Below are 27,345 nucleotides of genomic sequence, written 5' to 3'. Positions count from 1 at the left end.
GCTCCCCGCCACATTAACAGAGCCCACCACGTAGGTGTGAAATGCATGTATTTTTAAGTATGATAAATGATAAAGTAGAAATAATGGCTATCACTTTTGGAGGCTGTATCTTGTACCAGGTGCTCATGATTCCTTACTATACCATTTAAAAAGGGTTTATTACCACCTCCTTAACGCCTCCATCAACCCCTTCTGCAGGTGAGAGAGGGATCAGAGAGGTCAGGTAACCTGTACAGGGTCGCACAGTCACAGGAGTTGAAACTGAGAGCTCTAATTCCTGAGCTATGGGCTTGCCTCTAGAATACCCACTATGCAGGTGTGTATCTGACAGGTGTATGAGGAGATCTGGCATTCAAGAGCTAAAACAGTACAACACTCTTTGTTTTCAACTCTAACAGCCTCTTGGAAAAAAATGGAAATGAGAAAAAAATCTCGCAGGAGGATTCTGAGTACCACCTTTTTCTGCAAGCCTCGGAGATGTGAACCCTCGTGCGCATCTTCCATGGTGTGATGAGAACATGCTAAACGTTGCATGGTACAAACTGGGACAGCTAATGGACATGGAGCCACAGTGGAGCAGACTTTGAAGGAGGGGCTGGGGGCAGGGCAGACATTCCCAGGCAGTATCTGTACCTGCCCTGACGTTGTGGATGTCTTTTTCAATCTGCTGGGCTCTTGGCTGGTGCAGGTGCAGATGCAGCTCCAGTTCTGAATCCAGCTCATTGACTTTGGTGGCCACGGTGACCCGGGTGTTGAGGGAACACTGGTCAAACCACTTCTCGAGGTGCTCGAAGAAGCCAGCTCGAAGTCTGAGGGAGAGACCAGCCAGGGTCAGCCCTGCCAGCAATCATGTCCTATGAGAGGTCTTTCCATATGGAGCCCAAAGGGCTTCCCCGCTTCACTCCTTTCCCTCATTTCATTTCCCAGCTACATTGCATTTCATTGTGCAAATGGACCATTACTCGTTTAACCATACCACTGCTGGAGGACATTATGTATGTCAGATGTAGAAGTGTTTCTTTGGATAAATGACCTTGAACTGTAGTTGCTGAATCAAAGGTTAAAACACATTTGTGGTTTTGGCAGATATGGCCAAACTGTTTCCACTAGAAGTCAACTTGTATTCTCATCAGCGATGTTCCTATTTCTCCACAGTCTCAGAGTGTATTGTCAGATGTCTAAGTTTGACAATTTTGTCATATTATGATTGAGACTGAGCATATTTTCATGTGTTTAAGATTATTTAGGCTGGGCACTGTGGCTCATGCTTATGATCCCAGCACTTTGGGAGACTGAAGCAGGAGGATTGCTTGAACCTAGGAGTTAGAGACCAGTCTGGGCAACATGGTGAGACCCCCTCTCTACAAAATATTTACAAAATTAGCTGGTCATGGTGACATGCGCCTATGGTCCCATCTACTCAGGAGGTTAAGGCTGCAGTGAGTCATGCCACTGAACTCCAGCCTAGGTGACAGAGTGAGACCCTGCCTCAAAAAAACCCAAGAGTATTTAGTTTCTCTTTCTGTGTACTGTCCATGAATGTCTTTTGCCCAATTCTCTGTTGTGAATAGCGGTTCTTTTTTACAAATCAATTTCTAGGGGCTCCTCATATACTGGGGACATGAGGGTCATTGACTTTGATGTGAGTTGCAAATGTTGCTTCTCAGCTTATCATTTCTTCCTTTTTAAAATTTATGATGCTTTTTTGGCCATGTATTGTTAAGATGTCAGTTTCCAAAAACTGACCTATAGATTCAATGCAATAACAAGAAACAACATTGCAGCAGACGTCTTATGGAAACTTGAGCTAATTTAAAAAATTATGTAGAAATACAAAGGGCCAAGAATAATGGAGGGAGAAGACTAAAGTTGGAGGACTTACACTATCAGATTTAATTTAAGACTTAGTGTAAAGCTGTAGTAATCAAGCAGCATGAAGTCATTGGATAGGCACACAGAGAACTAGAAAAGACACGTGGCAGAGCAGTGGGGGAGAGGAGAGTCTCTTCATTAAATGACCCAGGATCAACTGGTTATCTATATGGGAAAGAAATGAATCTTGACCCCTATTTCACACCATAAACAAAAATCAGTTCAAGGTGGATTTTAGATGTTAATATGGAAGTTGAAAACAATTACATTTTAAATATGTAACATTGGAGAACATCTCCATGTCCTTGGGGGTAAGACACAAAGTAAATTAACCTTAATTAAAAAATTGATGAATTTGACCTTATTAGAAATAAGAACTTCTGTTCATCAAAAGATATAACTTGAAAGAGAGTAAAAAAAGCAAGTGCAGAGAGGGGATGAATATTTGCCATTTATTTATCTGACAAAGCCTTATATAGAATATATAATTTAATTTTTTTTTGAGATGGAGTCTCACTCTGTCTCCCAGTCTGGAGTGTAGCAGCACTCTCTCGGTTCACTGTAACCTCCGCCTCCCAGCTTCAGGCGATTCTCCTGCCTCAGTCTCCTGAGTAGCTGGAATTACAGGCGTACACCACCACGCCTGGCTATAGAATACATAATTAATTCCCATAAATTAATAAGAAAAAAGACAGAAAATCGACCAGAAAAATAATAGGCAAAAGATTTTGCTAGGCATTTCACAAAAAGATAACCAAATGGCCCAACGAGTATTTTAAAAAGAATACAATATCATACTCATCAGGAGAATACATACTAAAACCACAATGAAACGCCACTATAACCATACCAGAATGGCTAAGATAAAAACCACTAACAATGCCACTGAGGTTGTGGAGCAGTTGAAGTTCTCATATGCTGTTGTAAGCTGTAAAACTATTAAAAACCACTTTTGAAAACTCCTTGGTAATATCTTTTGGCCGTATCTCCTACAGATGGATATGGACACACACTCTGTGAGTCAGCAGTTCCACTCTTAGTTCTATATGTAACAGAAACGTATACATATATTCACCAGAAGACTTGTACAAGAGTGTTCGGAGCAACATTATTGGTATATTGGAAAGACCAAATGTGTATCGGTAAAATGGATTAATAAAATGGATTATATTCTTTTATAATGGGACACTATACAGAAATAAAAACTGAACTCTAGCCACATTCAATTATATATGTCTCATAAACATAATAAAAGAGTGAGTTCTGTATGACTTAATTTAGATAAAGTTAAAAAATAAGCAAAATGAACTCAGAAGTTATAATATTTGTTATCTTTGGGGAAGACAGAGCGGTGGCTTGGGATGGGTATACAAAGTGGGTTCCTGAAGGGTTGGTAATTGTTCTATTTCTTGTGGGCTTTGGGTGTCAACTGTGTCATATTTGGGCAATTCATTGAGCTATACACTTATGACTTTCATACTTTCATGAAGGCATGTTATCCTTCAGTATGCAAACCCAATCAGTCGGACAGATAATTCTTTTCTGGTTAGTCATAAGGCCAGATAGCATAGTGGTTGGTGCAAGATTCTGGAGTTACAGGGTCTGTCTGGATTCATATCTTGGATCAAACTGCTTTCTGTCATGGAGATCTAGGCCAAATGACTAACTCTCGGAGCCTCAGTTTCTTCAACTGTAAAATGGAGTTAATTAGGGTACCTCTCTCACATTTATTAAGGGGATTAAATACACTCGGTAAATAATAGCTCCTGTGATAGTCCTTGCTGACCTTTGTCCTATCTGCTATGGAGAGGGCAGAGGATGGCCTCTGGTAGATTGAGAGGGATGATGTTTGAGTCAAGAGACATTTCCAAGGTGAGATGCCGCTGAGGTGTAGGAGAAAAAGCCCAAAGGCCTGATTGTACTCCTTTCATTCCTTATCTCCAGCCTCCTGCCCATGTTACATATGGGAGGTGAACGAACCAGGAGATCTCTAGCTGATGAGTCCTCCTACGACATTGTAGAGGCAGGAGGACAATGAGAATGCCATCCAAAAGGCAAACACAAATGTCCACATTTGATCCAAACTCAAACACAAAGGCCCAGAAACTTGGGAGTTAGGGGAAGTAAATTCCCCTGGGTGGGAATTTACTTGGGGTTATGGGTCATTTCTCTATTCTTCATTTTTCTTATATTTTCTGCAATGAAACTCTTTGGTAATATCTTTTGGCCATGTCTTCTAGCAATGGACATGGATATACTCTATAAGTGAACAGTTCCATTCTTATATTTTGCACATATTGAGTACAAAATGCCATACATGAGATATTTATATTTATGGTGTATATCTGTAGAATTAAAATAGAAAAAGAAAAGAAACCTTACGATTACAGATGTACCAGGAAATAGAACCCAAAAGTATCTGGCAGGGAAAACACTGTATCTTATGTTCAAGGCCCAAGCCAGCAGACAGCCTCCTGAGGTGGGTGCAGGGGGTCACTCTCACAGAAGATATCTGTGACTGCAAACAATTCCTGGATTTTGCCATTTTTTAATTGTGTTTCTCACCCCTACCTTCCTTCAGTTACCTATATTTTTTCCTTATCCAACTGATACCAGTCCAATCCTTTTCTTTTCTTTTTTTTTTTTTTTAACATTTCACCTTGTTAACAAAACTCAGAACAACAGGATGAGAATAAAGTAGTTTTTTACTCACTGTTTCTTAATTTCTAAAATTAGTCTCGATGGAATTGTCACTTGTTCTATGAACTTGGCACTGGAAGTGTCACTGATGAACATGGCTGAGAAGGTGGAATGGGACTTCCTGCAATGCTCTTCTTCTTCCAGGGGTACGAAGACAAAATATGTGTTTCCACTGGAGATTGTGAAGGACTCCATGTCCTCATAGTATATCTCCTCCAGATCCTCTTCCTTGTCTTCTTCCTAAGCAGGTAACAAGACTAAAGTTGACTTGATATCATCAAACGGACTTGGGAATGCCAACCATAGGTTCCTTGATATCAGAGGTTGTAAACCAAATTTTGGGCCAAGATTATGGCTGAATCTTGCCTAGGTTCCACACCCCTGCAACACACAGCGCTTTTAAAATTGGGAAGTTCTACATAAAAATCTAGGTTTTAAAATATCAGAAAATATGTCAATTCTGAACCTGCATTCCCACATGGCATCTTTAGTTGGAGTTGAGTAATATCTGATGCACAGTCTTCATCATTTGTCATTATTTTACACTTGGTCTCCAGCCCTCTTTTCTATTACATGCCTGTAGGAATGTGAGTTTGGGATTCCTGCTCAAAAAGAAGTCTACGATACCAATTTTTCCACAACAATATAGGACATGATTCTTCTGCAATTCTATGATTACGAAATTCAAGTTATTGTTCTGTGATTTTGAATGTGTTTTGAGGACAAGATTTACTTTATGAGAGTTACTTCCCTGCACTCAAAGGAGAGCTCTGTCTGCCAGCTTGGATATGGAGCTTTTGAGAATAGGAAGAGAGAAGAAATAAACAGACCAAGGTGAAGCAAGAGAGTCTAAGTTGATCTATTCAATAAGGAGGAATTGAGAAGGAGAGAGAATCAGCAAGGGATAAGGAAAGCCAAACAGTTGAAGAGTGACTTTAGAGTAGGTTGCAGGGAAATGAGGAGAGGAAAGTGAATTTTAGAAAGCATTGCTATGGCTGGATGCAGTGGCTTACACTGGTACTCCCAGCACTTTGGGAGGCTGAGGCGGCAGATCACTTGAGGTGATGAGTTTGAGACCAGCCTGGGCAACATGGTGAAACCCTGTCTCTACTAAAAATACAAAAATTAGAGGTTGATTCCAAGATGGCCGAATAGGAAGAGCTCCGGTCTGCAGCTCCCAGCATGATCGATGCAGAAGATGGGTGATTTCTGCATTTCCAACTGAGATACCTGGTTCATCTCAGTGGGAGTGGTCAGAAAGTGGGTGCAGCCCACAGAGGGCGAGCCAAACCAGGGCGGGGCATCACCTCACCTGGGAAGCACAAGGGGTCAGGGGATTTCCCTTTCTTAGCCAAGGGAAGCGGTGACAGACTGTACCAGGAAAATCAGGACACTGCCACTTAAACACTGAGCTTTTCAAACGGTCTTAGCAAATGGCACACCAGGAGAATATATCCCACGCCTGGCTCAGCAGGTCCCACACCCATGGAGCCTTGCTCACTGCTAGTCCAAAATCAAACTGTGAGGCGGAAAGCCTGACTGGGTGGGGGGACGTCTGCCATTGCTAACAATTGACTAGGTAAACAAAGCAGCCAGGAAGCTCAAACTGGGTGGAGCCCACCTCAGTTCAATGAGGCCTGCCTGCCTCTGTAGACTCCACCCTTGGGGGCAGGGCATAGCTGAAAAAAGGCAGCAAAAACTTCTGCAGACTTAAACATCCCTGTCTGACAGCTCTGAAGAGACAAGTGGTTCTCCCAGCAAAGTGTTTGAGCTCTGAGAATGGACAGACCACCTCCTCAAGTGGGTCCCTGACCCCCATGTAGCCTAACTTGGAGACACCTCTCAGTAGGGGCTGACTGACACCTCATATAGCCAGGTACCCCTCTGAGATGAAGCTTCCAAAGCAAGGATCAGGCAGCAATATTTGCTGTTCTGTAATATTTGCTGTTCTGCAGCCTTCACTGGTGAAACCCAGGCAAACAGGGTCTGGAGTGGATCTCCAGCAAACTCCAACAGACCTGTAGCTGAGAGACCTGACTGTTAGAAGGAAAACTAACAAACAGAAAGGAATAGCATCAATATCAACAAAAAGGACATCCACACCAAAACCCCATCTGTAGGTCAGCATCATCAAAGACCAAAGGTAGATAAAAACCACAAAGATGGGGAGAAACCAGAGCAGAAAAGCTAAAAATTCTAAAAACCAGAGCACCTCTTCTTCTCCAAAGGATCACAGCTCCTTGCCAGCAACAGAACAAAGCAGGATGGAGAATGACTTTGATGAGTTGACAGAAGTAGGCTTCAGAAAGTCGGTAATAACAAACTTCTCTGAGCTAAAGGAGGATGTTCGAACCCATCGCAAGGAAGCTAAAAACCATGAAAAAAGATTAAATGAATGGCTAACTAGAATAAACAGTGTAGGGAAGACCTTAAATGACCTGATGGAGCTGAAAACCATGGCATGAGAACTATGTGACGCATGCACAAGCTTCAGTAGCTGATTCAATCAATGGAAGAAAGGGTATCAGTGATTGAAGATCAAATTAATAAAATAAAGCGAGAAGAGAAGTTTAGAGAAAAAGAGTAAAAAGAAACAAACAAAGCCTCCAAGAAATATGGGACTATGTGAAAAGACTAAATCTACGTTTGATTGGTGTACCTGAAAGTGACGGGGAGAATGGAACCAAGCTAGAAAATACTCTTCAGTATATTATCCAGGATAACTTCCCCAACCTAGCAAGGCAGGCCAGCATTCAAATTCAGGAAATACAGAGAACACCACAAAGATACTCCTCAAGAAGAACAACCCCAAGACACATAATTGTCAGATTCACTAAGGTTGAAACGAAGGAAAAAATACTAAGAGCAACCAGAGAGAAAGGTCAGGTTACCCACAATGGGAAGCCCATCAGACTAACAGCAGATCTCTTAGTAGAAACCCTGCAAGCCAGAGGAGAGTGGGGGCCAATATTCAACATTCTTAAAGAAAAGAATTTTCAACTCAGAATTTCATATCCAGCCAAACTAAGCTTCATAAGTGAAGGAGAAATAAAATCCTTTACAGACAAGCAAATGCTGAGAGATTTTGTCACCACCAGGCCTGCCTTACAAGAGCTCCTGAAGAAAGCACTAAACATGGAAAGGAAGAACCGGTACCAGCCACTGCAAAAACATGCCAAATTGTAAAGACCATTGATGCTAAGAAGAAACTGCATCAACTAAAGGGCAAAATAACCAGCTAACATCATAATGACAGGATCAAATTCACACATAACAATATTAACCTTAAATGTAAAGGGGCTAAATGCCCCAGTTAAAAGACACAGACTGGCAAATTGGATACAGTCAAGACTCATCAGTGTGCTATATTCAGGAGATCCATCTCATGTGCAGAGACACACATAGGCTCAAAATAAAGGGATGGAGGAAGATCTTCCAAGCAAATGGAAAGCAATAAATAAATAAATAAATAAATAAATAAATAAAAGCAGGGGTTGCAATCCTAGTCTCTGATAAAACAGACTTTAAACCAACAAAGATCAAAAGAGACAAAGAAGGTCACTACATAATGGTAAAGGGATCAATTCAACAAGAAGAGCTAACTATCTTAAATATATATGCACCCAATACAGGAGCACCTAGATTCATAAAGCAAGTCCTGAGAGACCTACAAAGAGACTTAGACTCCCACACAATAATAATGGGAAACTTTAACACCCCACTGTCAATATTAGACAGATCAACGATACAGAAAGTTAACAAGGATATCCAGGAATTGAAGGCTCTGCACCAAGCAGACCTAATAGACATCTACAGAACTCTTCACCCCAAATCAACAGAATATACATTCTTCTTAGCACCACATCACACTTATTCCAAAATCGACCACATCGTTGGAAGTAAAGCACTCCTCAGCAAATGTAAAAGAACAGAAATCACAACAAACTGTCTCTCAGACCACAGTACAATCAAATTAGAACTCAGGATTAAAAAACTCACTCAAAACCACACAACTACATGGAAACTGAACGACCTGCTCCTTAATGACTACCAGGTAAATAATGAAATGAAGGTAAAAATAAAGATGTCCTTTGAAACCAATGAGAACAAAGACACAATGTACCAGAATCTCTGGGACACATTTAAAGCAGTGTGTAGAGGGAAATTTATAGCACTAAATGCCCACAAGAGAAAGCAGGAAAGATCTAAAACCGACATCCTAACATCACAATTAAAAGAACTAGAGAAACAAGAATAAACAAATTCAAAAGCTAGCTGAAGGCAAGAAATAACTAAGATCAGAGCAGAACAGAAGGAGATAGAGACACCAAAAAACCCTTCAAAAAATCAATGAATCCAGAAGCTGGCTTTTTGAAAAAGATCAGCAAAATTGATAGACTGCTAGCAAGACTAATAAAGAAGAAAAGAGAGAAGAATCAAATAGACACAATTAAAAAAATGATAAAGGGGATATCATCACTGATCCCACAGAAATACAAACTACCATCAGAGAATACTATAAACACCTCTGCACAAATAAACTAGAAAATCTAGAAGAAACGGATAAATTCCTGGACACATACACCCTCCAAAGACTAAACCAGGAAGAAATGGAATCTCTGAATAGACCAATAATAGGCTCTGAAATGAAGGCAATAATTAATAGCCTACCAACCAAAAAAAGTCCAGGACCAGACGGATTCACAGCCAAATTCTACCAGAGGTACAAAGAGAAGCTGGTACCATTCCTTCTGAAACTATTCCAATCAATAGAAAAACAGGGAATCCTCCCTAACTCATTTTACGAGGCCAGCATCATCCTGACACCAAAGCCTGGCAGAGACATGACAAAAAAAGAGAATTTTAGACCAATATCCCTGATGAACATCGATGCAAAAATACTCAATAAAACACTGGCAAACCGAATCCAGCAGTACATCAAAAAGCTTATCCACCACAATCAAGTTGATTTCATCCCTGGGATGCAAGGCTGGTTCAGCATACTCAAATCAATAAACGTAATCCATCACATAAACAGAACCAAAGACAAAAACCACAAGATTATCTCAATAGCTGCAGAAAAGGCCTTTGACAAAATTCAACAGCCCTTCATGCTAAAAACTCTCAATAAAATAGGTATTGATGGAACATATTTCAAAATAATAAGACCTATTTATGACAAACCCACAGCCAGTATCATACTTAAGGGCAAAAACTGGAAGCATTTCCTTTGAAAACTGGCACAAGACAGGGATGCCCTCTCTCACCACTCCTGTTCAACATAGTGTTGGAATTTCTGGCCAGGGCAATCAGGCAAGAGAAAGAAATAAAGGGTATTCAATTAGGAAAAGAGGAAGTCAAATTGTCCCTGTTTGCAGATGACATGATTGCACATTTAGAAAACCCCATCATCTCAGCCCAAAATCTCCTTAAGCTGAGAAGCAACTTCAGCAAAGTCTCACCGGGCGCGGTGGCTCAAGCCTGTAATCCCAGCACTTTGGGAGGCTGAGACGGGTGGATCACAAGGTCAGGAGATCGAGACCATCCTGGCTAACACGGTGAAACCCCGTCTCTACTAAAAAATACAAAAAACTAGCCAGGCGAGGTGGCGGTGCCTGTAGTCCCAGCTACTCGGGAGGCTGAGGCAGGAGAATGGCGGGAACCCAGGAGGCAGAGCTTGCAGTGAGCTGAGATCCAGCCACTGCACTCCAGCCTGGGGGACAGAGCGAGACTCCGTCTCAAAAAAAAAAAAAAAAAAAAAAAAAAAAAAAAAAAAAAAATCAATGTGCAAAAATCACAAGCATTATACACCAATAAGAGACAGAGAGCCAAATCATGAGTACACTCCCATTCACAATTGCTACATAGAGAATAAAATACCTAGGAATCCAGCTTACAAGGGATGTGAAGGACCTTTTCAAGGAGACCTACAAACCACTGCTCAATGAAATAAAAGAGGACACAAACAAATGGAAGAACATTCCATGCTCATAGATAGGAAGAATCAATATCATGAAAATGGACATACTGCCCAATGTAATTTATAGATTCAATGACATCCCCATCAAGCTACCAATGACTTTCTTCACAGAACTGGAAAAAACTACTTTAAAGTTTACATGGAACCAAAAAAGAGCCTGCATTGCCAAGACAATCCTAAGCAAAAAGAATAAACTTGGAGGCATCACGCTACCTGACTTCAAACTATACTACAAGGCTACCGTAAACAAAACAGCATGGTTTTGGTTGTACCATGGTACTTGTACCAAAACAGAGATATAGACCAATGGAACAGAACAGAGGCCTCAGAAATAACACCATACATCTACAACCATCTGATCTTCAATAAACCTGACAAAAACAAGTAATGGGGAAAGGATCTCCTATTCAGTAAATGATGCTGGGAAAACTGGCTAGTCATATATAGAAAGCTGAAACTGGATCCCTTCCTTACACCTTATACAAAAATTAATTCAAGATGGATTAAAGACTTAAGTGTTAGACCTAAAACCATAAAAACCCTAGAAGAAAACCTAGGCAATATCATTCAGGACATAGGCATGGGCAAGGACTTCATGACTAAAACACCAAAAGTAATGGCAACCAAAGTCAAAATAGACAAATGGGATATAATTAAACTAAAGAGCTTCTGCACAGCAAAAGAAACTACCATCAGAGTGAACAGGCAACCCACAGAATAGGAGAAAATTTTTGCAACCTACCCATCTGGCAAAGAGCCAATATCCAGAATCTACAAAGAACTTAAACAAATTTACAAGAAAAAAATCAAACAACCCCATCAAAAAGTGGGCAAAGGATATGAACAGACACTTTTCAAAAGAAGAGATTTATGCAGCCGACAGACACATGAAAAAATGCTCATCATTACTGGTCGTCAGAGAAATGCAAATCAAAACCACAATGAGATACCATCTCACACCAGTTAGAATGGCGATCATTAAAAAGTTGGGAAACAACAGATGCTAGAGAGGATGTGGAGAAATAGGAATGCTTTTATACTGTTGGTGGGAGTGTAAATTAGTTCAACCATTGTGGAAGACAGTGTGGCGATTCCTCAGGGATCTAGAACTAGAAATACCATTTGACCCAGCAATACCATTATTGGGTATATACCATAAACCATAAACATCTCATGTTCATGGATAGGAAGAGTCAGTATCTTTAAAATGGCCATACTGCTCAGAGCAATTTACAGATTCAATGCTGTTCCTATCAAACTACTAATGACATTCTTCACAGAATCAGAAAATCTATTTTAAAATTTATATGCAACAAAGAAAGAGCCTGAATAGCAAAGGCAATCCTAAATAAAGAGAGCACAGCTGGAGGTATCATGTTACCTGAGTTCAAACTATACTACAGGTCTACAGTAATCAAAACAGCATGATACAGGTACAAAAACAGACACACAGACCAATGGAGTAGAATGCCTCACACCTAAACCATCTGATCTTCAACAAAGCTGACAAAAACAAGCAATGAGGAAAGGACTACCCATTTAACAAATGGTGCTGGGATAACTGGGTAGCCATATGCAGAAGATTGAAACTGGACCCCTACCTTATACCACATACAAAAATCAACTCAAGATGGATTAAAGACTTAAATGTAAAGCTTAAAGCTATAAAAACCCTGGAAGATAAAATAAGAAATACCATTCTGGACATAGGACTTGGCAAAGATTTCATGATGAAGATGCCAAAAGCAATTGCAACAAAAACAAAAATTGACAAATGGACCTAATTAAACTAAAGAGCTTCTTCACAGCAAAGGAAACTATCAACAGAGTAAACAGACAACCTACAGAATGGGAGAAAATAATTGCAAACTATGCATCTGAAAAGGTCTAATATCTAGAATCTATAAATAATTTAAATTAACAAGCAAAAACCAAACAACCCTGTTCAAAAGTGGGCAAAGGACACAAACAGACACTTTTCAAAAGTAGACATATATGTGGCCAACCAGTATATGAAAAGGTGCTCAACATCACTAATCATTGGAGAATGTAAATCAAAACCACAATGAGATACCATATCATAACAGTCAGAATGAATATTATTAAAAAGTCAAAAAACAACAGATGCTGGCAAGATTGCAGAGAAAAGGGTATGCTTATTCACTGCTGGTGGAAGTGTATTCCAGTGTGGCAATTTCTCCAAGAACTTAAAACAGAACTACCATTTGACCCCACAGTCCCATTATTGGGTATACACCCAGAGGAATGTAAATCATTCTACCATAAAGACACATGCATGCATATATATTCATTGCAGCACTATTCACAATAGCTAAGACATGGAATCAACCTAAATGCCCATTGACAATAGACTGGGTAAATAAAATGTGGTACATATAAACCATGGGATACTATGCAACCATAAAAAGAATGAGATCATGTCCTTTGCAACAACATGGATGGAGAAAACATAGATGGAGCCAACATGGATGGAGCTGGAGGCCATTATCCTAAGCAGACTAACAAAGGAAAAGAAAACAAATACTGCATGTTCTCACTTTTAAGTGGGAGCTAAACAAAGAACACATGGATACTAGGAGGGGAACAACAGATACTGGGGCCTATTTGAGGGTAAAGGTGGGGAGCAGGGAGAGGATCAGAAAAAAAAAAAAAAAACTATCGGGTACTATGCTTATTACCCTGCTGACAAAATTATCTGTAAATCAAACCCTCATGACACATAATTTACCTAAATAACAAACTTGCACATGTACCCCTGAACCTAAAATAAAATTTTTTAAAAGTATGAATATTTTTGTAATTCTCTTTCTGCACCTCTATGGAGACTGGGCCACTGAAGACCCTAGCTTACACTAGGGATAAACACAAAATGAGCATAGCAAACTTTCTCTATGCCCACGAATGAATCAGTTGCTGGCTTACCTCACCCACAGATAAACTCTCTTGCTCTTCCTGTGCCTCCTTCTCCTCCTTCTCTTCCTCCAGTTTATCCTCCTCCTCCTCCTCTTCCTCCTTCTCATCTTCTTCCTGTGACTCCTCCTTCTCTTCTCCTTGACCCTTCACATTCTCCTCATTCAGGGATGGGTTTAAGGAGCTCTCTCTTTCAACCTGCATTTCTTCTAATCCCTGAATAGAGCCTTCTTTGGACTCATCCATCTCAGCATGCAGTGGAGATTTTTTCTGCTGCCCCAGCACCTCTTCAGTTATAAAGGACTCCATTTCTTGATCATTTTCTTCTTCCATCTCTTCTACTGATGTGGCAGCACTTGTCCCACTACTTATGCTTTCCTCACTTCTGCTCATGTCCTCTTTAGACCCTTGCTTCTTCCTCAGTTTCCTCATTCTCTTCTGGAAGGATTTTTCATGTGCTTCTGTTGATGATAAACACCAAAGCACAAGGAGAGACAATTTACTGATGCTGCCTGCATTGGGCCTCCCGACCCACAAACGCATAAAAGTGAAGTCTGGGAGAATAAGACTTGAACTGAAAAAGTGTTACCTGGTTGCCTGAATTTGAAAATGACTTCTCCAGCCAAGTTCTATAGGAAAAAACCACAAGTCACTGAAGGACCTGCACTGCCTTTCCTCAGAGTGCCACTGTTTTTTTTTTTTTTTTTTTTTTTTTTTTTTTTTTTTTTTTTGAGAGGAGTCTTGCACGGGAGTGCAGTGGCCCGATCTTGGCTCACTGCAAGCTCCGCCTCCCAGGTTCACACCATTCTCCCGCCTCAGCCTCCCCAGTAGCTGGGACTATAGGCATCTGCCACCATGCCTGGCTAATTTTTTGTATTTTTAGTAGAGATGGGGTTTCACCGTGTTAACCAGGATAGTCTTGATCTCCTGACTTCATGATCCGCCCACCTTGGCCTCCCAAAGTGCTGGGATTACAGGCATGAGCCACGGCGCCCGGCCCAGAGTGCCACTTTTAAGTGCATCTCTTTTAAGTAGAAGTACTCATCCCTCCCCTTTGATATCTGATGCAGGCCTTGACCAACTTAGTTCCCTGGGATAACTGGGTTGTTCTCAATCCAGGGAACCAGTTTTTCTTAATTCCAAGAAGGCTAGCAAACCCTTATAGCACACAATGGGTAGACATGGAATAAAAGCTCATTATGATATATTTTTTGGCAGTGATCTGGAGCAAAAGGCAAGAAAAATATAAACTGAGGGATGCAAACGAAGGGCAGAAATCTGCTGCATTCTGTGCTAAATGGAACAGATACAATGGGCATGATTTACATGATCTTGAGGGCCCCCTTGTAAGCCCTGCAAATTTCCTGTTTCACAGGCTCTGGGTGAAGTTTTGGATATTCTGTGTTATGGATAACAGTGTAGGCTGTGGAGTTTGCAGGTCTGGATTTGATTCCTGGCTTCTGACAAGCTAAGTGATCTTGGGCAGGTCCTCTAAACCCTATGGGGCTTATTGTTATCCTCCATGAAATGGAGATCATAATAGTGCCTCTACCTTTAACCCAGGTGACCCAAATGATATCAAAGGGCAGGCAATGAGCTCACCATCCTATAGCTTGAGCTTTCCCTTCAACCTAGGTGGCAGAGGGAGCATCTAGTAGCAATCTAAACAGGAATCTCTTCTGGGAGGAGAGATTCTCAGGGAAGCAGCCAGGTGTCCTGTATACATGGGAAACCTTTGGCCAGGTTCAGTGCCAACCACAAGCATTTCCATTCAGGCCAGGCAGGACTATGGCTGGTGTGCGGGAAAAGAGCCAAGCACTGGGGGATTCAAACCAGGGAATCCCAGGTATTCATGCATTTACCCAGAGAGCATTTATTGTGTCTGAATTATGTGCAAGATCCTTGTGCTAATGGCAATCAAAGTTGAATAAAAATTAAGGCATACTTGCCCTTTAAGAAATACATTATAGTTGGGTGCTCCAGACTCCTGTATTCGACAGCAACCAAGCAAAAAATAGTTCAGAGCCCTGAGAGGTGGCAGGGGCTGAGCAAGGTGAGATGAAGGGTCAGGTGGAATGAATGGGAGCCTTTCTCTTGGTAGTGAACTGGAGGTATGGGTGGGTTTGGGATATGTGGAGACAGAGGGGCCCCAGCAGAGGGAGCATCATGAGGAAGGGCAGCAGGTAGGGGGCACATGCCAGAAAAGGGATGAGTCTGCTGGACCAGGGAGAGTCAAGGTGGAAAGCAGAGAGAGTGGGGCCTTTGTGGTTATCTAGGGACTGTAAGTTGGATCTGGTGGGGGCTGCACAGTTGGGGAGGGATTTTACAGGAGAGTAGGTGGGTCAAAGCTATATTTTAGGAGAATTATGTGGCAGTGGTAGGTATGATAAATGGAATTCCAAGCACCATATAAATTAACCTTTTCATTATAAGTCCATTCAGGCTTGAGCTCTGATTTCTGAACCCCTCAGCCTCTTTTATACTGAGAAAGAGATGGTCTCTTTAGAGATTTTCAGCTTCTTTCTTCTTGCACTGATTTGAACTCTGCAGGGTTAGGGATGGCTTTCAAAGTCTAGGCAGATCATAACAAGAAGTCAGCCTCTCCCTTAGTTTCTTCATGAGTGAATGGGTGTATCATTGCCCTCTCCATACCTGCTCAAATATTTCACGCACAAAGAAGTATTGGCTGAGGTTGGAGCTGTAGGAGTTGAGTTCTTTCAGTATGATTGCTGGGTACTCCATCACTTCCTTTGTCAGGAGGGTGTGAAAATATTCATACCTGGGAGGGAGGTAGGTAAGACAGGAGACCCCAGCCAGGGACCACACCCATGACCCCAAGGAGATGGGCTGCAATCTGGCACATAGCTCTGTGTAGAGCTGCTGTGTGGCTGCTCTTTTCTAGCAGCAGTCCTTGGCTATGCTATTTTTCTGATCATACAAGAAATACACACTTTTTGTAGAAAGTTTGGAAAACACATACAAGAGACTTTTCTGCTTGTAACATGAGCTCCCTTTCCCTGTCCAGGTCCTAACCCTGTTTTTGGTCTTAACGCTGTCCTTGAACTTGATGATACCTACATTATTCCACCAAACTCCCAAATGCCCCAAGGTCCAGACTTCTGTTTCTCAGATAGGAGACCAAGGGCTCATGGGGTTACTTATTTGCCTGAAGTAATCAGAATTGCCTTCTGAATCTAAGTACTGCAATCAATTGGCAGTGTCATTCCATTTCTGTGAACAATCCTTATAGAATCAGTTGTACAAAGTCATAAGGATGGAAGAAAGTTCACAGAGAACAGCTTGCCATATTGAGAAATTGGAACCAATAGAAAACAGCTAATCAATTGAGGGATTGCTAAACCATTATGAAGTATCTACATTAATGAATGCTACATGACATTTAAAAATGGAAGTATATCTGTAGTTACAGAACAATTTGCATAGTATAATCCAACCTTTATTTTTAAAACACTATATATGTGTATATATTCATATATATAAATGTATATGTCCATAAAAAAGGAAAAGTGGGCAGGAATGAGGGGAAAAAAATCTCTATATGTTTGCAGTGGTTAACTTCTTTTTCCTCCTTTAACAAGAATGTACATGTTTAAATTTTTTTTTTTTTTTTTGAGACAGCATCTCACTCTGTCACCCAGGCTGAAGGGCAATGGCATGATCTCCACTCACTGCAACCTCCGTCTCCTGGGTTCAAGTGATTCTCCTGCCTCAGCCTCCCAAGTAGCTAGGATTACAGGCACCTGCCACCATGCCTGGCTAATTCTTGTATTTTTAGTAGAGGTGGGGTTTCACCATGTTGGCCAGGCTGGTCTTGAACTCCTGTCCTCAGGTGATCCACCCACATCTTTAAATTTTTAAAAGAAGGCCCCATGTTCTTGAACTGAAGCCACATTGCTTTGAAACCTCCCTCCACAAACTTTTAAAAATTTTCCCTGGAAGCTTCTTTATTGGCTGAGAGCAGAGCTGCAGAGGGCTACAATGCTTTCTAAGGTGAGAGGCACAATTTTCATCTTAAGCCTGCCAGTAGGCTCCTGGGCTCTTGGGCAGGCTGCCCTTGACCTTGAAGATGAATTTCTGACCATCCCCTCCTGCCTTTTGGAGTCTGGTTGGCCTACCTGGATTTCATGTTCTTCAGATAATCTTTGACCTTTTCCAGGTGAAACGCCAGTGTTTCTTTGTCGCTCTGCTGCCTCAGTTGGTCCAAGAGCCTATCAAGGTGGGCCTCCTGGACCTGGAAGCCACCCCCAAAACAAGAGAAGCAGACGTGACCTCCAGTGCTCACAGAGTGTAAGTGACCTGCAGGGACCCTGCTGCTAGAACTGAGGCCCAGGTGCCTCGGCAGATCCAGGACTCCCTTTCTACAAATGGGGCACCTAATCTGCCACTGCCCTCCCTCTCTCCACTATAGGCCTCTAGACTTTTTTCTGCCTGCAATGTTCTTCCCTGCCTACATCATACCCCCCGGGGGAGCCAGCTCAGATGGGACCCCCGGAGACAGGGCCCTCACACCCACCCACCTGGTCAGGCCTGCACTACACCTGCTCCTCGCTCTCCTTCTCACCAGTCGTGCTTGAAATCAGAAGCTGAGTTTGTCCCCCCACCTCCTGGACTGTGTGAGAGCAGGCAGAGCAGGGGCCAGCTGACCTCCTGTGCAGGCAGGAGATTGCCCCAGTTATAGAGCGTTGAAATGACTCCCAACATGTGCACAGTTTGCTATGTGACTGACACGTTTGTCTGTAATAACTTGGGGTGTCTTCCCCTTTTTCTTTCAGAATATGATGTCTTATCAGACCCCATATATGAGAACTTGGAGCTATTCCCCCCTTCACCTTGGGAATGTGATGTCACCCTTATCAATCCCCCATATGTGAGTTACTGACGTTAACTACTGTACTTCAAAATACTCAAGAGTTTGACACTTCGAGAGCTTAGGCTGAGGCAGGTTTCACTCTGGCAGTGGCTTATTTGAACGAGAGAGAGCTCAGGCTGTGACAGGCACTGGGGCTATGAAGCCACGCCACCAGCACCGGCACTACCCTCTGGCTTCCAGGGACCTATGAGCCATCACAGATGTCCACTGTGTTAGCTTGCAAGCCAGTTTCTCCGGAGAAACGGCACATAGAAAGGCACACCTGAAGCTTTTATTAGACTTTACTTCCCATGGAAGCCTGCTTCCATCCTAATTGAACAACTAGACTTTAATAGCTTTGCAGCTTACAAAGTGCCTAATGTACCTGGTTTACTCCCTGTGGATGTATTCCTTTTGAGGTTGGTTCACGTTATTCTCCCCCTCTTTAAGCATTGTGAACCTATGAAAAAATTATCTTTGAATGGCAATGAAGTGTGTGATTTCGTGATACCATCCTTTAATCATCTCCTTATTTGAACCATCTGACTGTCTCTCATGCAAACTCTTAGAGACATTTGGTTCCAGATTTCTGCTACTCCCATCTGATCCCATGACCAATGTAAGCCTTAATGTCCCCATCTGCCCAAATTTCATAGCTAAAGGTTCTCCATTTGGGTCAAGGAGCTGTTTGAGTTCATTGCTGTTTGTGGTGTGAAAAATGGAGCCCTGGGTGTGGGCCTCACCTGGCTCTCCAGGCTGTGCTTCTGCTGGTGCTGCTCCATCCTCTTCTCCAGCTCCAGCTCCTGCACCAACAGCTTGCTCTGGTGTGCCTCCCACAGTTGTACCGCCTCCTGGAAGTACCTGAAGAGGTTCGAACTCTGCCACTCTGTCTGATCTGCCAGGGTCTCGAAGGATTTCTGCAGTGGCAGAGCCCAGAGAAGGGACTTGAGGGCTGAAAGTCCCAGGGCCAGGAAGAGGGCCCACCTGTGGGGCCCCCTGTCTCTAATGACTGAACAGCATTGCCCAGACACCATCCCTCAAGGTCAACTTCTAGGCTACACTGGGGCTCTTGGTCCTCCCTCCCTGGGACAGTGTTTTGGGTCTGCCCAAGGCCCTGCCCTTAGTCTTGTTGACTCTCAAGTCCCATCTCTAGACATATCCTATGTTCCACAAAAGTCTCTGACAGGAAGAAGATGGAGTGTGGGCCATTCCTAAAAAACAGGCTGGGCACTCAGAAGGCCACAGCAACGCTGGCCTGGGCATCTTTCCTTCTCTGGAGTTCTCTTACTCATGGCATCTGGGCCAAACACCACACCTGCTGTGAAATCCTCACACACCACCCACCTTTTTAAAAAGGCATGTGTCTTACACCCTCATCTGGGCGAGGGCTGGGCAAGCTGCTGCCTGTAGACTAAATCTGGCCCTCTACCTGTTTTTGTTTGATCCTGTGAGCTACACACAGATATTTCAGTTTTAAAGTGGCTGGAAAATAATCAAAAGAAGATATTTAATGAGATGAAAATTACATACGATTCCAATTTCAGTGTCTGTCAATAAAGTTATTGGAACACAGTCATGTCATTTGTTTCTGCATTGCCTAGGGCTGCTTTTGTGTGGCACTGGTGGAGTTGACAAGGTGCGTCAGAGACCTGATGGCCCACAGAGCCTAAAATAGTCACCATCTGGCCGTTCACAGAAAACATGAGCCAACCCCGGTTCAAGATACCACGTGTCTTGGGCTGAGGGCTTATTGTGCCTCCACAGCCCTTCAGTACCCAGGGTCAGCAATGGCCGGGGAGCGCTCATGGCCTGGAGTTCTGCACAGCACCCATGTCAGTGGGTGGCTGGGAGGAGTCAGGTGGGTGAGCTTGCAGTGGCCAGCATAAGGGGGCTGCTCTGAGAGGGTCTGACAAGGGTGAGTGGACACACTAGGAACATGCAAGTTGGAGCTCTTGGGCTCTTCTTACAGCCAGCACCCCGCGGACCCCCAACCCCACCTCAGCTCCCCAGTGGAACAGTCCCCAGCACGCACGTCCAAGAGCTCCAGGTCCTCCTCCACCTTGCCCTGGAGTGCTCCCACCATCTGGAAGAAGAACTGGTTCACCAGGGTCTCTGCCTCATCCTCAGTGAAGGCTTTCCAGTCCAGCAGCTGCTTCTGGAGTGTGTGGGACAAGGCAGAGCCTGGTTTAGGACTGAGGTCCCCACAGGCATCAACTCCATCCTACAGGCCTCAGTGTTGCTCAAGCCAGACCTGAGCTCCAGGTGAGGGCCCTGCACCCCATGAATTCTGTTCCCCTTAGGGTCTGGAGGGCTGGGTGCAAATTGGCTGGAGAGGCATGCAGGAGCTCTTGTGAGGCTCCCCAAGGGGGACCCTCAGCTCAAACACACTTCACAACAGTTAAGCTTTGGGGGTGGAGGTGTTGCTTACAATCTTACCAAGGAGGCAGGAAGGGACATTCTGACTCCATAGTTCCCCTATCCTAGAGAACAAGTCACAGTTGTGCTTGGGTTTGGGAGCGAGTTTACTGTCTCACTCTGTTATGCAGTGGGCAGGGTGGAGGGGAAAGTGGGGCCAGGCCTATCTACGAAGGGGGCGCATTGCAATAACCCCCAGAACACAACCTCCATTCATAAACAACGCCCAGTGCTATGCATGACATAGAGTCAAGGGTGAAGTCTGAGGTGATCTGAGAGTGCACACTTCACCTTACATGGGCTTCCTGGAGGAGGTGATGGGCTAAAACCTGAGAGATGGCAGGGATAGCTAGGGAGGGGATCTGGGCAGAAGGAACAGCTTCAGAATGCCCAGAGGCCAGTGAGCACCAGGCACTGGGGCTAGGAAGCCACTCCATTTTCTTCTGTGAGGAAGAAAAGCCTGGATGGAGACTAAAGGGTGTGTGGGAGTGAGGTGGGGACATAGCTGGGGAGGGGAAGGTAGTGGGGATGGGGCCAGGGAAAGCACTTCAGGTCCCGCCCAGGCATTCCTCTTCTCAGGCCTGCAGGAAGGGTGCCCACCTTACAATTCTGTACAAGCATCAGGCACTCCTGCCACGTCTTCTCATACAGCAGGCGGATCCGCATCATGCAGTCCACATGGTAGGTGTCTCCATGGGCAGAAAACAAAGCAAATCAGTCCACCAGGAAGAGAGGATTAGAAAGGGGAGTGTCCCCTCTGCAAAGGAGCAAAGTGCCTCCACAGCAACATTTATTTAGGTGAAGATCAGTGGTCCCGATTCAGATCAGGGGCTGGTGTCCCCTTACAAAGGCCCCGACACCCCAAGATAAGGATCTCAAATGAAGAGCTTGTCTATCTGTTCTGAATCCATTCTGGCCCTGACTCTTGACTCGGTTTCAGGGCTGGTGAAATTCCTTTTGGGAAGCTGCACCAAGTTGTAAACCAGTAATGAGAATGGAGATCAATGAGCGTTTACTGATCCTATCTGTGTTCATCCCTGAAAAACTGAAGGCACTAGCAGAACGCGCGGAAGCTTGCTTTTTTATTTATTTTCTCTATTTCTCCTCTCTTCAGTTTCCCAGCTTATAATAAACTCAGTGTGACTCTGATGTCCAGGATAAGCAACTCTGGTTTAGTGCTGTTGGCAATTTCTAGAAACTGAAAGACCACACAGAGATTTGGTGGTGGTTTTTCTTTGTCCAGGGCTGGGGAGAAGGGCAGGGGGATGGCAGCTGGGTGTAGATTTAGGATATCTGGGAGGGTTGACAGATGCTAGAACTGACGAGAAGAAACTCTAAATCTGCTTCTTCCTGTCCCCAGGCTAGTTCCTAGGCCAAGGTGTCCACACCCTTCCATGAGGCCGCTTTGATGGGCTCTCCCACATCCCCCTGCTTCCACTCCTGCATCCCTCTGGGCCATTTGCACCCCCTGACATCATCACCCCCAGCTCAGAACCTTCCACTGAGTTCCCACTGCCCTCAGGATAAAGCCCAGACTTCCACGTGCAGCCCACGTGGCCAGCAGAGTCCGGCTGCTTTGCATCTTCCAACCTCCCCTCCATGTTTCCAAAGGCCCCAGTCCTGTCTTGCCTCCAGGGCACCCTACACTGTATCCCTGCCTGGAATGCTGCCTCCCTCTTGGCCTGGCTGACTTTTACCTCCCTTGCAGTTCTCAACCACATGATCATTTCCTTGTCAATGTCTTCCATGACCCTGAACCAGCTGTGTCCCTGACTATGGCTCCCACGGCTGGGAACCTGTCCATTCCCTGCTTGCTCTGACCTCTGCTCTGGACTGGAAGTGCCCGAGGGCAGAGCCAGCTACTGAATGCCAGGGCTCAGCACAATGCCTGTCTGTAGGAGGCACTGAATGAATGGTAGCCATTGCTATTATATAGAGTCTTGTGGCTCACACAGAAACACCCTTAGTATTATAAACCTGAGAGCCCTAGAAGCAATGGCATGTACTACTAGCTGAAGTACCCAAGCTAAGTCCAGCTGTGACACTTCATTGGCTGTGTGACCTTGGGCAGGATACTTCACCTCTCTGTGCCACTAAACCCTTCTCTTACTACAAGAGGACAATGATACCACTGACCTCACTAGGTTGCTATGATCCTCTAAGGAGATGAAAAACTTATTACATATCTTCTAGAGCAAGTCGTGTCAAACCTTTTCTATAGAGGGCTAGAGAGTAAACTGTTTTAGCTTTGCAGTCATACAGTCTCTGTTGTAACTACAGATGTTCCTTTATTTACAATGGGGTTACGTCCTAATAAACCCACCATAAGTTGAAAATATTTTCAGTTGAAAATGCATTTAATATACCTAACCTACTGAACATCATGGCTTAGCCTAGTCTATCTTAAATGTGCTCAGAAAACATACATGAGCCTACAGTTTGGCAAAATCATCTGGCAACAGAGTACACTAGTTTACCCTCATGATCACAGGGCTGACTGGGAGCTGCAGCTTGTCACCGTTGCCCAGCATTGCCAGGGAGTATCCCACCACGTATCCAGGCACCACAGCCCCCAGGAAAAGAGCAAAATTCAAAATCTGAAGTACAGTTTCTGCTGAATGTGTACCACTTTCACACTACTGTAAAGTCGAAAAGTCCTAAGTTGAACCATCCTAAGTCAGCAGCCATCTGCATTCACTTCTGCCATTTAGAGTGAAAGCAGCCAGACAATACGTCAACAAATGAGGCGGTTGGGGGGTCTAACAACACTTAGTTCCAAAACCAGCAGTCAGCACACAGTTTACAGCCTGACTGCCCTTATTATAGAGCATTTTGAAACATCACCATTTGTGATTGAGGACTCTGTATAAGCCAGGCACTGGACTACCACTGGCCATCCACCCCACAAGCAGGGACCATTATTACTCTTCTTGCCATCCCTATTTTACAGAGGAGGACATTGAGGCCACCGGAGGCCCTGATTTTCCCAAGGTCACACAGCCCGGGAGGAGCAGAGCTGGGCATCAAGACCATGTGCTCCACCTCACACTCTTGGGGCATGCTCCTGGGCCTTCCTCAAGGAGGGCATCAGAGCCATCTCTCTGTCTCCATGCTTGGGTCAGGGGTCAGGGGTCAGAGGGTGTGGCTAGTGTAGCTGCAGGCTAGGCAGTGAGGAAGGGAGGTCTTGGGAAAGGAGGAGGGGCCTTTTAAGCTCTCAGAGCTCACTCTTCCTGCCACACCCCCATCCCTCCTCCCAACGATGGTCGTACCACTCACTTGAATGAGCTTCAGCAAAGCAACTGCTTGAACAGAGTTCTGGAAAAATGCAGGTGGAGTCCCACAGACGTCACTCACCTAGTTCCTTGTTCATGGAGTTGAGGGAAGAATGCCACTCAGTCAGCTGAGTTTTGCTGTAATTGGGGGGCAGGAGGTCACTGGGAAGGAAGATACGGCAAGTAAGTCACACAGGAACAAAAGTTTACTAACCAAAATGGGTAGTATCTTCAAGAAACATAGCTCCAGAAAATCGTCGATTTAAATACTGAAGAACAAAGGGAACTGCTGGGGATTTCCTGGTGTTCAAACATGACCCGGTTGAAAGGTCTTTTAATTAACAAATTCTAAGTAACAAACTTGTTACTTAGAAAAGAAAAGAACATAATTTTTCCAGTGGAAAAAACAAACTGTTCCCATCCCTTGACCAAGGAAGCCTCCTTCTGGGACTTAATCTGAGATGGCATTATAGAATGCATGTAAAGTTTATGTATTAAGATGTTCACTTAACAATGCTGTTCATAAACACACATGATGATTAAAAAACCTTCACATCAACAGTAGAAAACTGTCTAAATAAAGTACAGCAAATCCTCTTCTGAAGTCATTAAATACAGTGTCATAAAAAAGAATGAGATCATGGCCTTTGCAGCAGCATGGATGGAGCTGGAGGCTGTCCTCCTACATGAACTGACACAGGAACAGGAAACCAAATACCGCAGGTTCTCACAAGTGGGAGCTAAACTTTGAATACATATGGGCATAAAGAAGAAAACAGACACCAGGGCCTACTTGAGGGTGGAGGGTGGAAGGAGGGAGAGGATGGAGAAGCTACCTATAGTTTATTATGCTTATTACCTGGGTGACAGAATAATCTGTACACCAAAACCCCACAACACGCAATTTGCCTAGGTAACAAACCTGCACATGTATCCCTGAATCTAAAATAAAAGTTGAGAAAAAGATACCAAATTCTTTTTTAAATTTTTGTTTTTAAGTTCCAGGGTACATGTGCAGGATGTGCAGGTTTGTTACATAGGTAAACGTGTGCCACGGTGATTTCCTGCACCTATTAACCCATCACCTAAGTATTAAGCCCAGCATGCATTAGCTATTTTTCCTAATGCGCTCCTTCCCCCTACCTCACCCCCAACAGGCCCCGGTGTGTGTTGTTCCCTTCCCTGTGTCCATGTGTTCTCATCATTCAGCCCCCACTTTTAAGTGAGAACACGCGGCATTTGGTTTTCTTTTTTTTTTTTTTTTTTTTTTTTTTTTTTTTTTTTTGAGACGGAGTCTCGCTCTGCCACCCAGGCTGGAGTGCAGTGGCCGGATCTCAGCTCACTGCAAGCTCCGCCTCCCGGGTTCACGCCATTCTCCGGCCTCAGCCTCCCAAGTAGCTGGGACTACAGGCGCCCGCCACCTCGCCCGGCTAGTTTTTTGTATTTCTTAATAGAGTCGGGGTTTCACCGTGTTAGCCAGGATGGTCTCGATCTCCTGACCTCATGATCCGCCCGTCTCGGCCTCCCAAAGTGCTGGGATTACAGGCTTGAGCCACCGCGCCCGGCCGGCATTTGGTTTTCTGTTCCTGTGTTAGTTTGCTGAGGATAATGGCTTCCAGCTCCATCCATGACCCTACAAAGGACATGATCTCATTTTTTAATGGTTGCATCGTATTTCACGGTGTATATGTACCACATTTTCTTTATCTGATTAGACATATAAGTTAAAAAAAAATAGTGTGGCAGATTAAAAAATGGTCAGCTCCCTCCCATGGGGGAGGTAGAGTCTATTTCTCCAGTCCTGTAATCTGGGTGTGGCTATGTAACTGGCCTTAGCCAATGGGACATTAGCAAATACAACCTAGCAGAGGCTTGGGAAGGGCTGTGCATGGATTTGTCCTCTCCTGCTGCAGGGACCTTCTGCCACCCGCTGTGTGTAGGATCCCAGGTTGGCCTCCTGGAAGCTAAGAAAGTATATGGAGAGAGGACCCAGCTGACCCAGCAGAGACTCCAGACACACAGGTGAGGCCATCCTAGACCTTCCAGCCCTGGCCAAGCCAGCCCACACAGGGGGAACCACCCAGCTGACTTACAGAATTATGAAAAACTAGACATGATTGTTGTTTAAAGACGCTAAAAATTGGATGATGTTTAACGGTGTGGAAGAGGTGTATTGCTAGAGGGATCATATGATTTATTGTCTAAACCAGGACATTTTTGACAGTGAAAGAGGTCACCATGAATGATTATGCCAGAACAAGATGTGTCACCCAGTATGGTCTTGGGCAAACAGGGATTCAGGTAACCCTACTCATAAATGGACAGTAAAGAGCAAAAGGTAGGTACAAGAGTATGCATAGCACTATCTCAACTCTAAGCATTATACTAAATGTAATGTGGTCTCCTGGAACAGAAGAAGGACACCAGTGGAAAAACAGGTGAAATGCAGATGAAATCTGGTGTTTAGTTAACAGAAATGCATCAAAATGAATTTGTCACTTTTGATGAATGTCCAGTGGCATATAGAATGGCAGCATTAAGGGAAACTGGGTGAAGAGTTAGGGTTAGGAATTCTGTGTGCTATCTTTGTAACTTTTCTAGAAATTGAACATAACTCCAAAATACAAATTTTATTTTTTGAAAAAAAAATTTTTTTAATCATATGCACATATACTTATTGGGGCCAAGAAAACTCACGGGAATTCTCCCAGGTGTTTGGATATCTCCCTGTCAAGGCCTTGGGGAATGTTAGCTAGACTTTCCCCTCTGCCATCACTACCACACGCTCCCAGCAGACCCTGTGTTTGAGTAGCAAGGATCCCCGCCAAGTTTCTGGAGATTAGGGGGTTCCAGAAGAAGGGCCTAAAACTGTGGGCCAGGATGGTGTGTGGGATCCCCACACTGCCCTATGAGGCAGTCCCCTTGGGACAGCTCCTCGAGCTTGATTAGAAGGCTCTTCACTGCCTGACAGATCAGGGAGGAAGAGAGGGTCATCTACACAGTGGGTTTTCTGGGTGCTATCAAGGCCCCAAGACCCAGCCTTCTCTACTGATGTTCACTTGAATCTATGACCAAGGTTTTACAACTTTACCTTTAGACCTGTGTGCTCCAGACTTGTGTTCACAGGACACACTTCTGGATGCCAGAATTGTGTCCTGACCTCACCTCTCTACATACTTCCACTGCAAAGGAGTTTCGTGGTCCTGCCAACACCCACTCTCCCCCTGATTTGCAGAGTTGTCCCACCTTCCTCCAGGCCAGGTCTAATGGCCTGCCCGCTCCCCCTGCAGACACTGCCATTGCAC

The 27,345-nt window shown here is 44.0% G+C and overlaps 1 protein-coding gene across 1 annotated transcript in view; it reads right to left on the bottom strand.

Annotated features, from left to right (window-relative positions):
• Positions 1–27,345, bottom strand: part of LOC105477180 (coiled-coil domain containing 180) — a 69,709-nt gene that overhangs the window by 28,587 nt on the left and 13,777 nt on the right. The window contains 10 exon segments of the mRNA XM_071078041.1: positions 634–809; positions 4,586–4,812; positions 13,496–13,944; positions 14,073–14,112; positions 16,136–16,262; positions 17,620–17,735; positions 19,097–19,270; positions 20,386–20,508; positions 21,369–21,457; positions 24,123–24,202. Of these exon segments, the coding sequence (XP_070934142.1) occupies positions 634–809; positions 4,586–4,812; positions 13,496–13,944; positions 14,073–14,112; positions 16,136–16,262; positions 17,620–17,735; positions 19,097–19,270; positions 20,386–20,508; positions 21,369–21,457; positions 24,123–24,202 (1,601 nt within the window).

Source organism: Macaca nemestrina, chromosome 14 (assembly GCF_043159975.1).
Source record: "Macaca nemestrina isolate mMacNem1 chromosome 14, mMacNem.hap1, whole genome shotgun sequence".
Classification (NCBI taxonomy): domain Eukaryota; kingdom Metazoa; phylum Chordata; class Mammalia; order Primates; family Cercopithecidae; genus Macaca; species Macaca nemestrina.
Note: the sequence above shows the minus strand (reverse complement) of the source record. Positions and strands in the feature narration are given on the sequence as shown.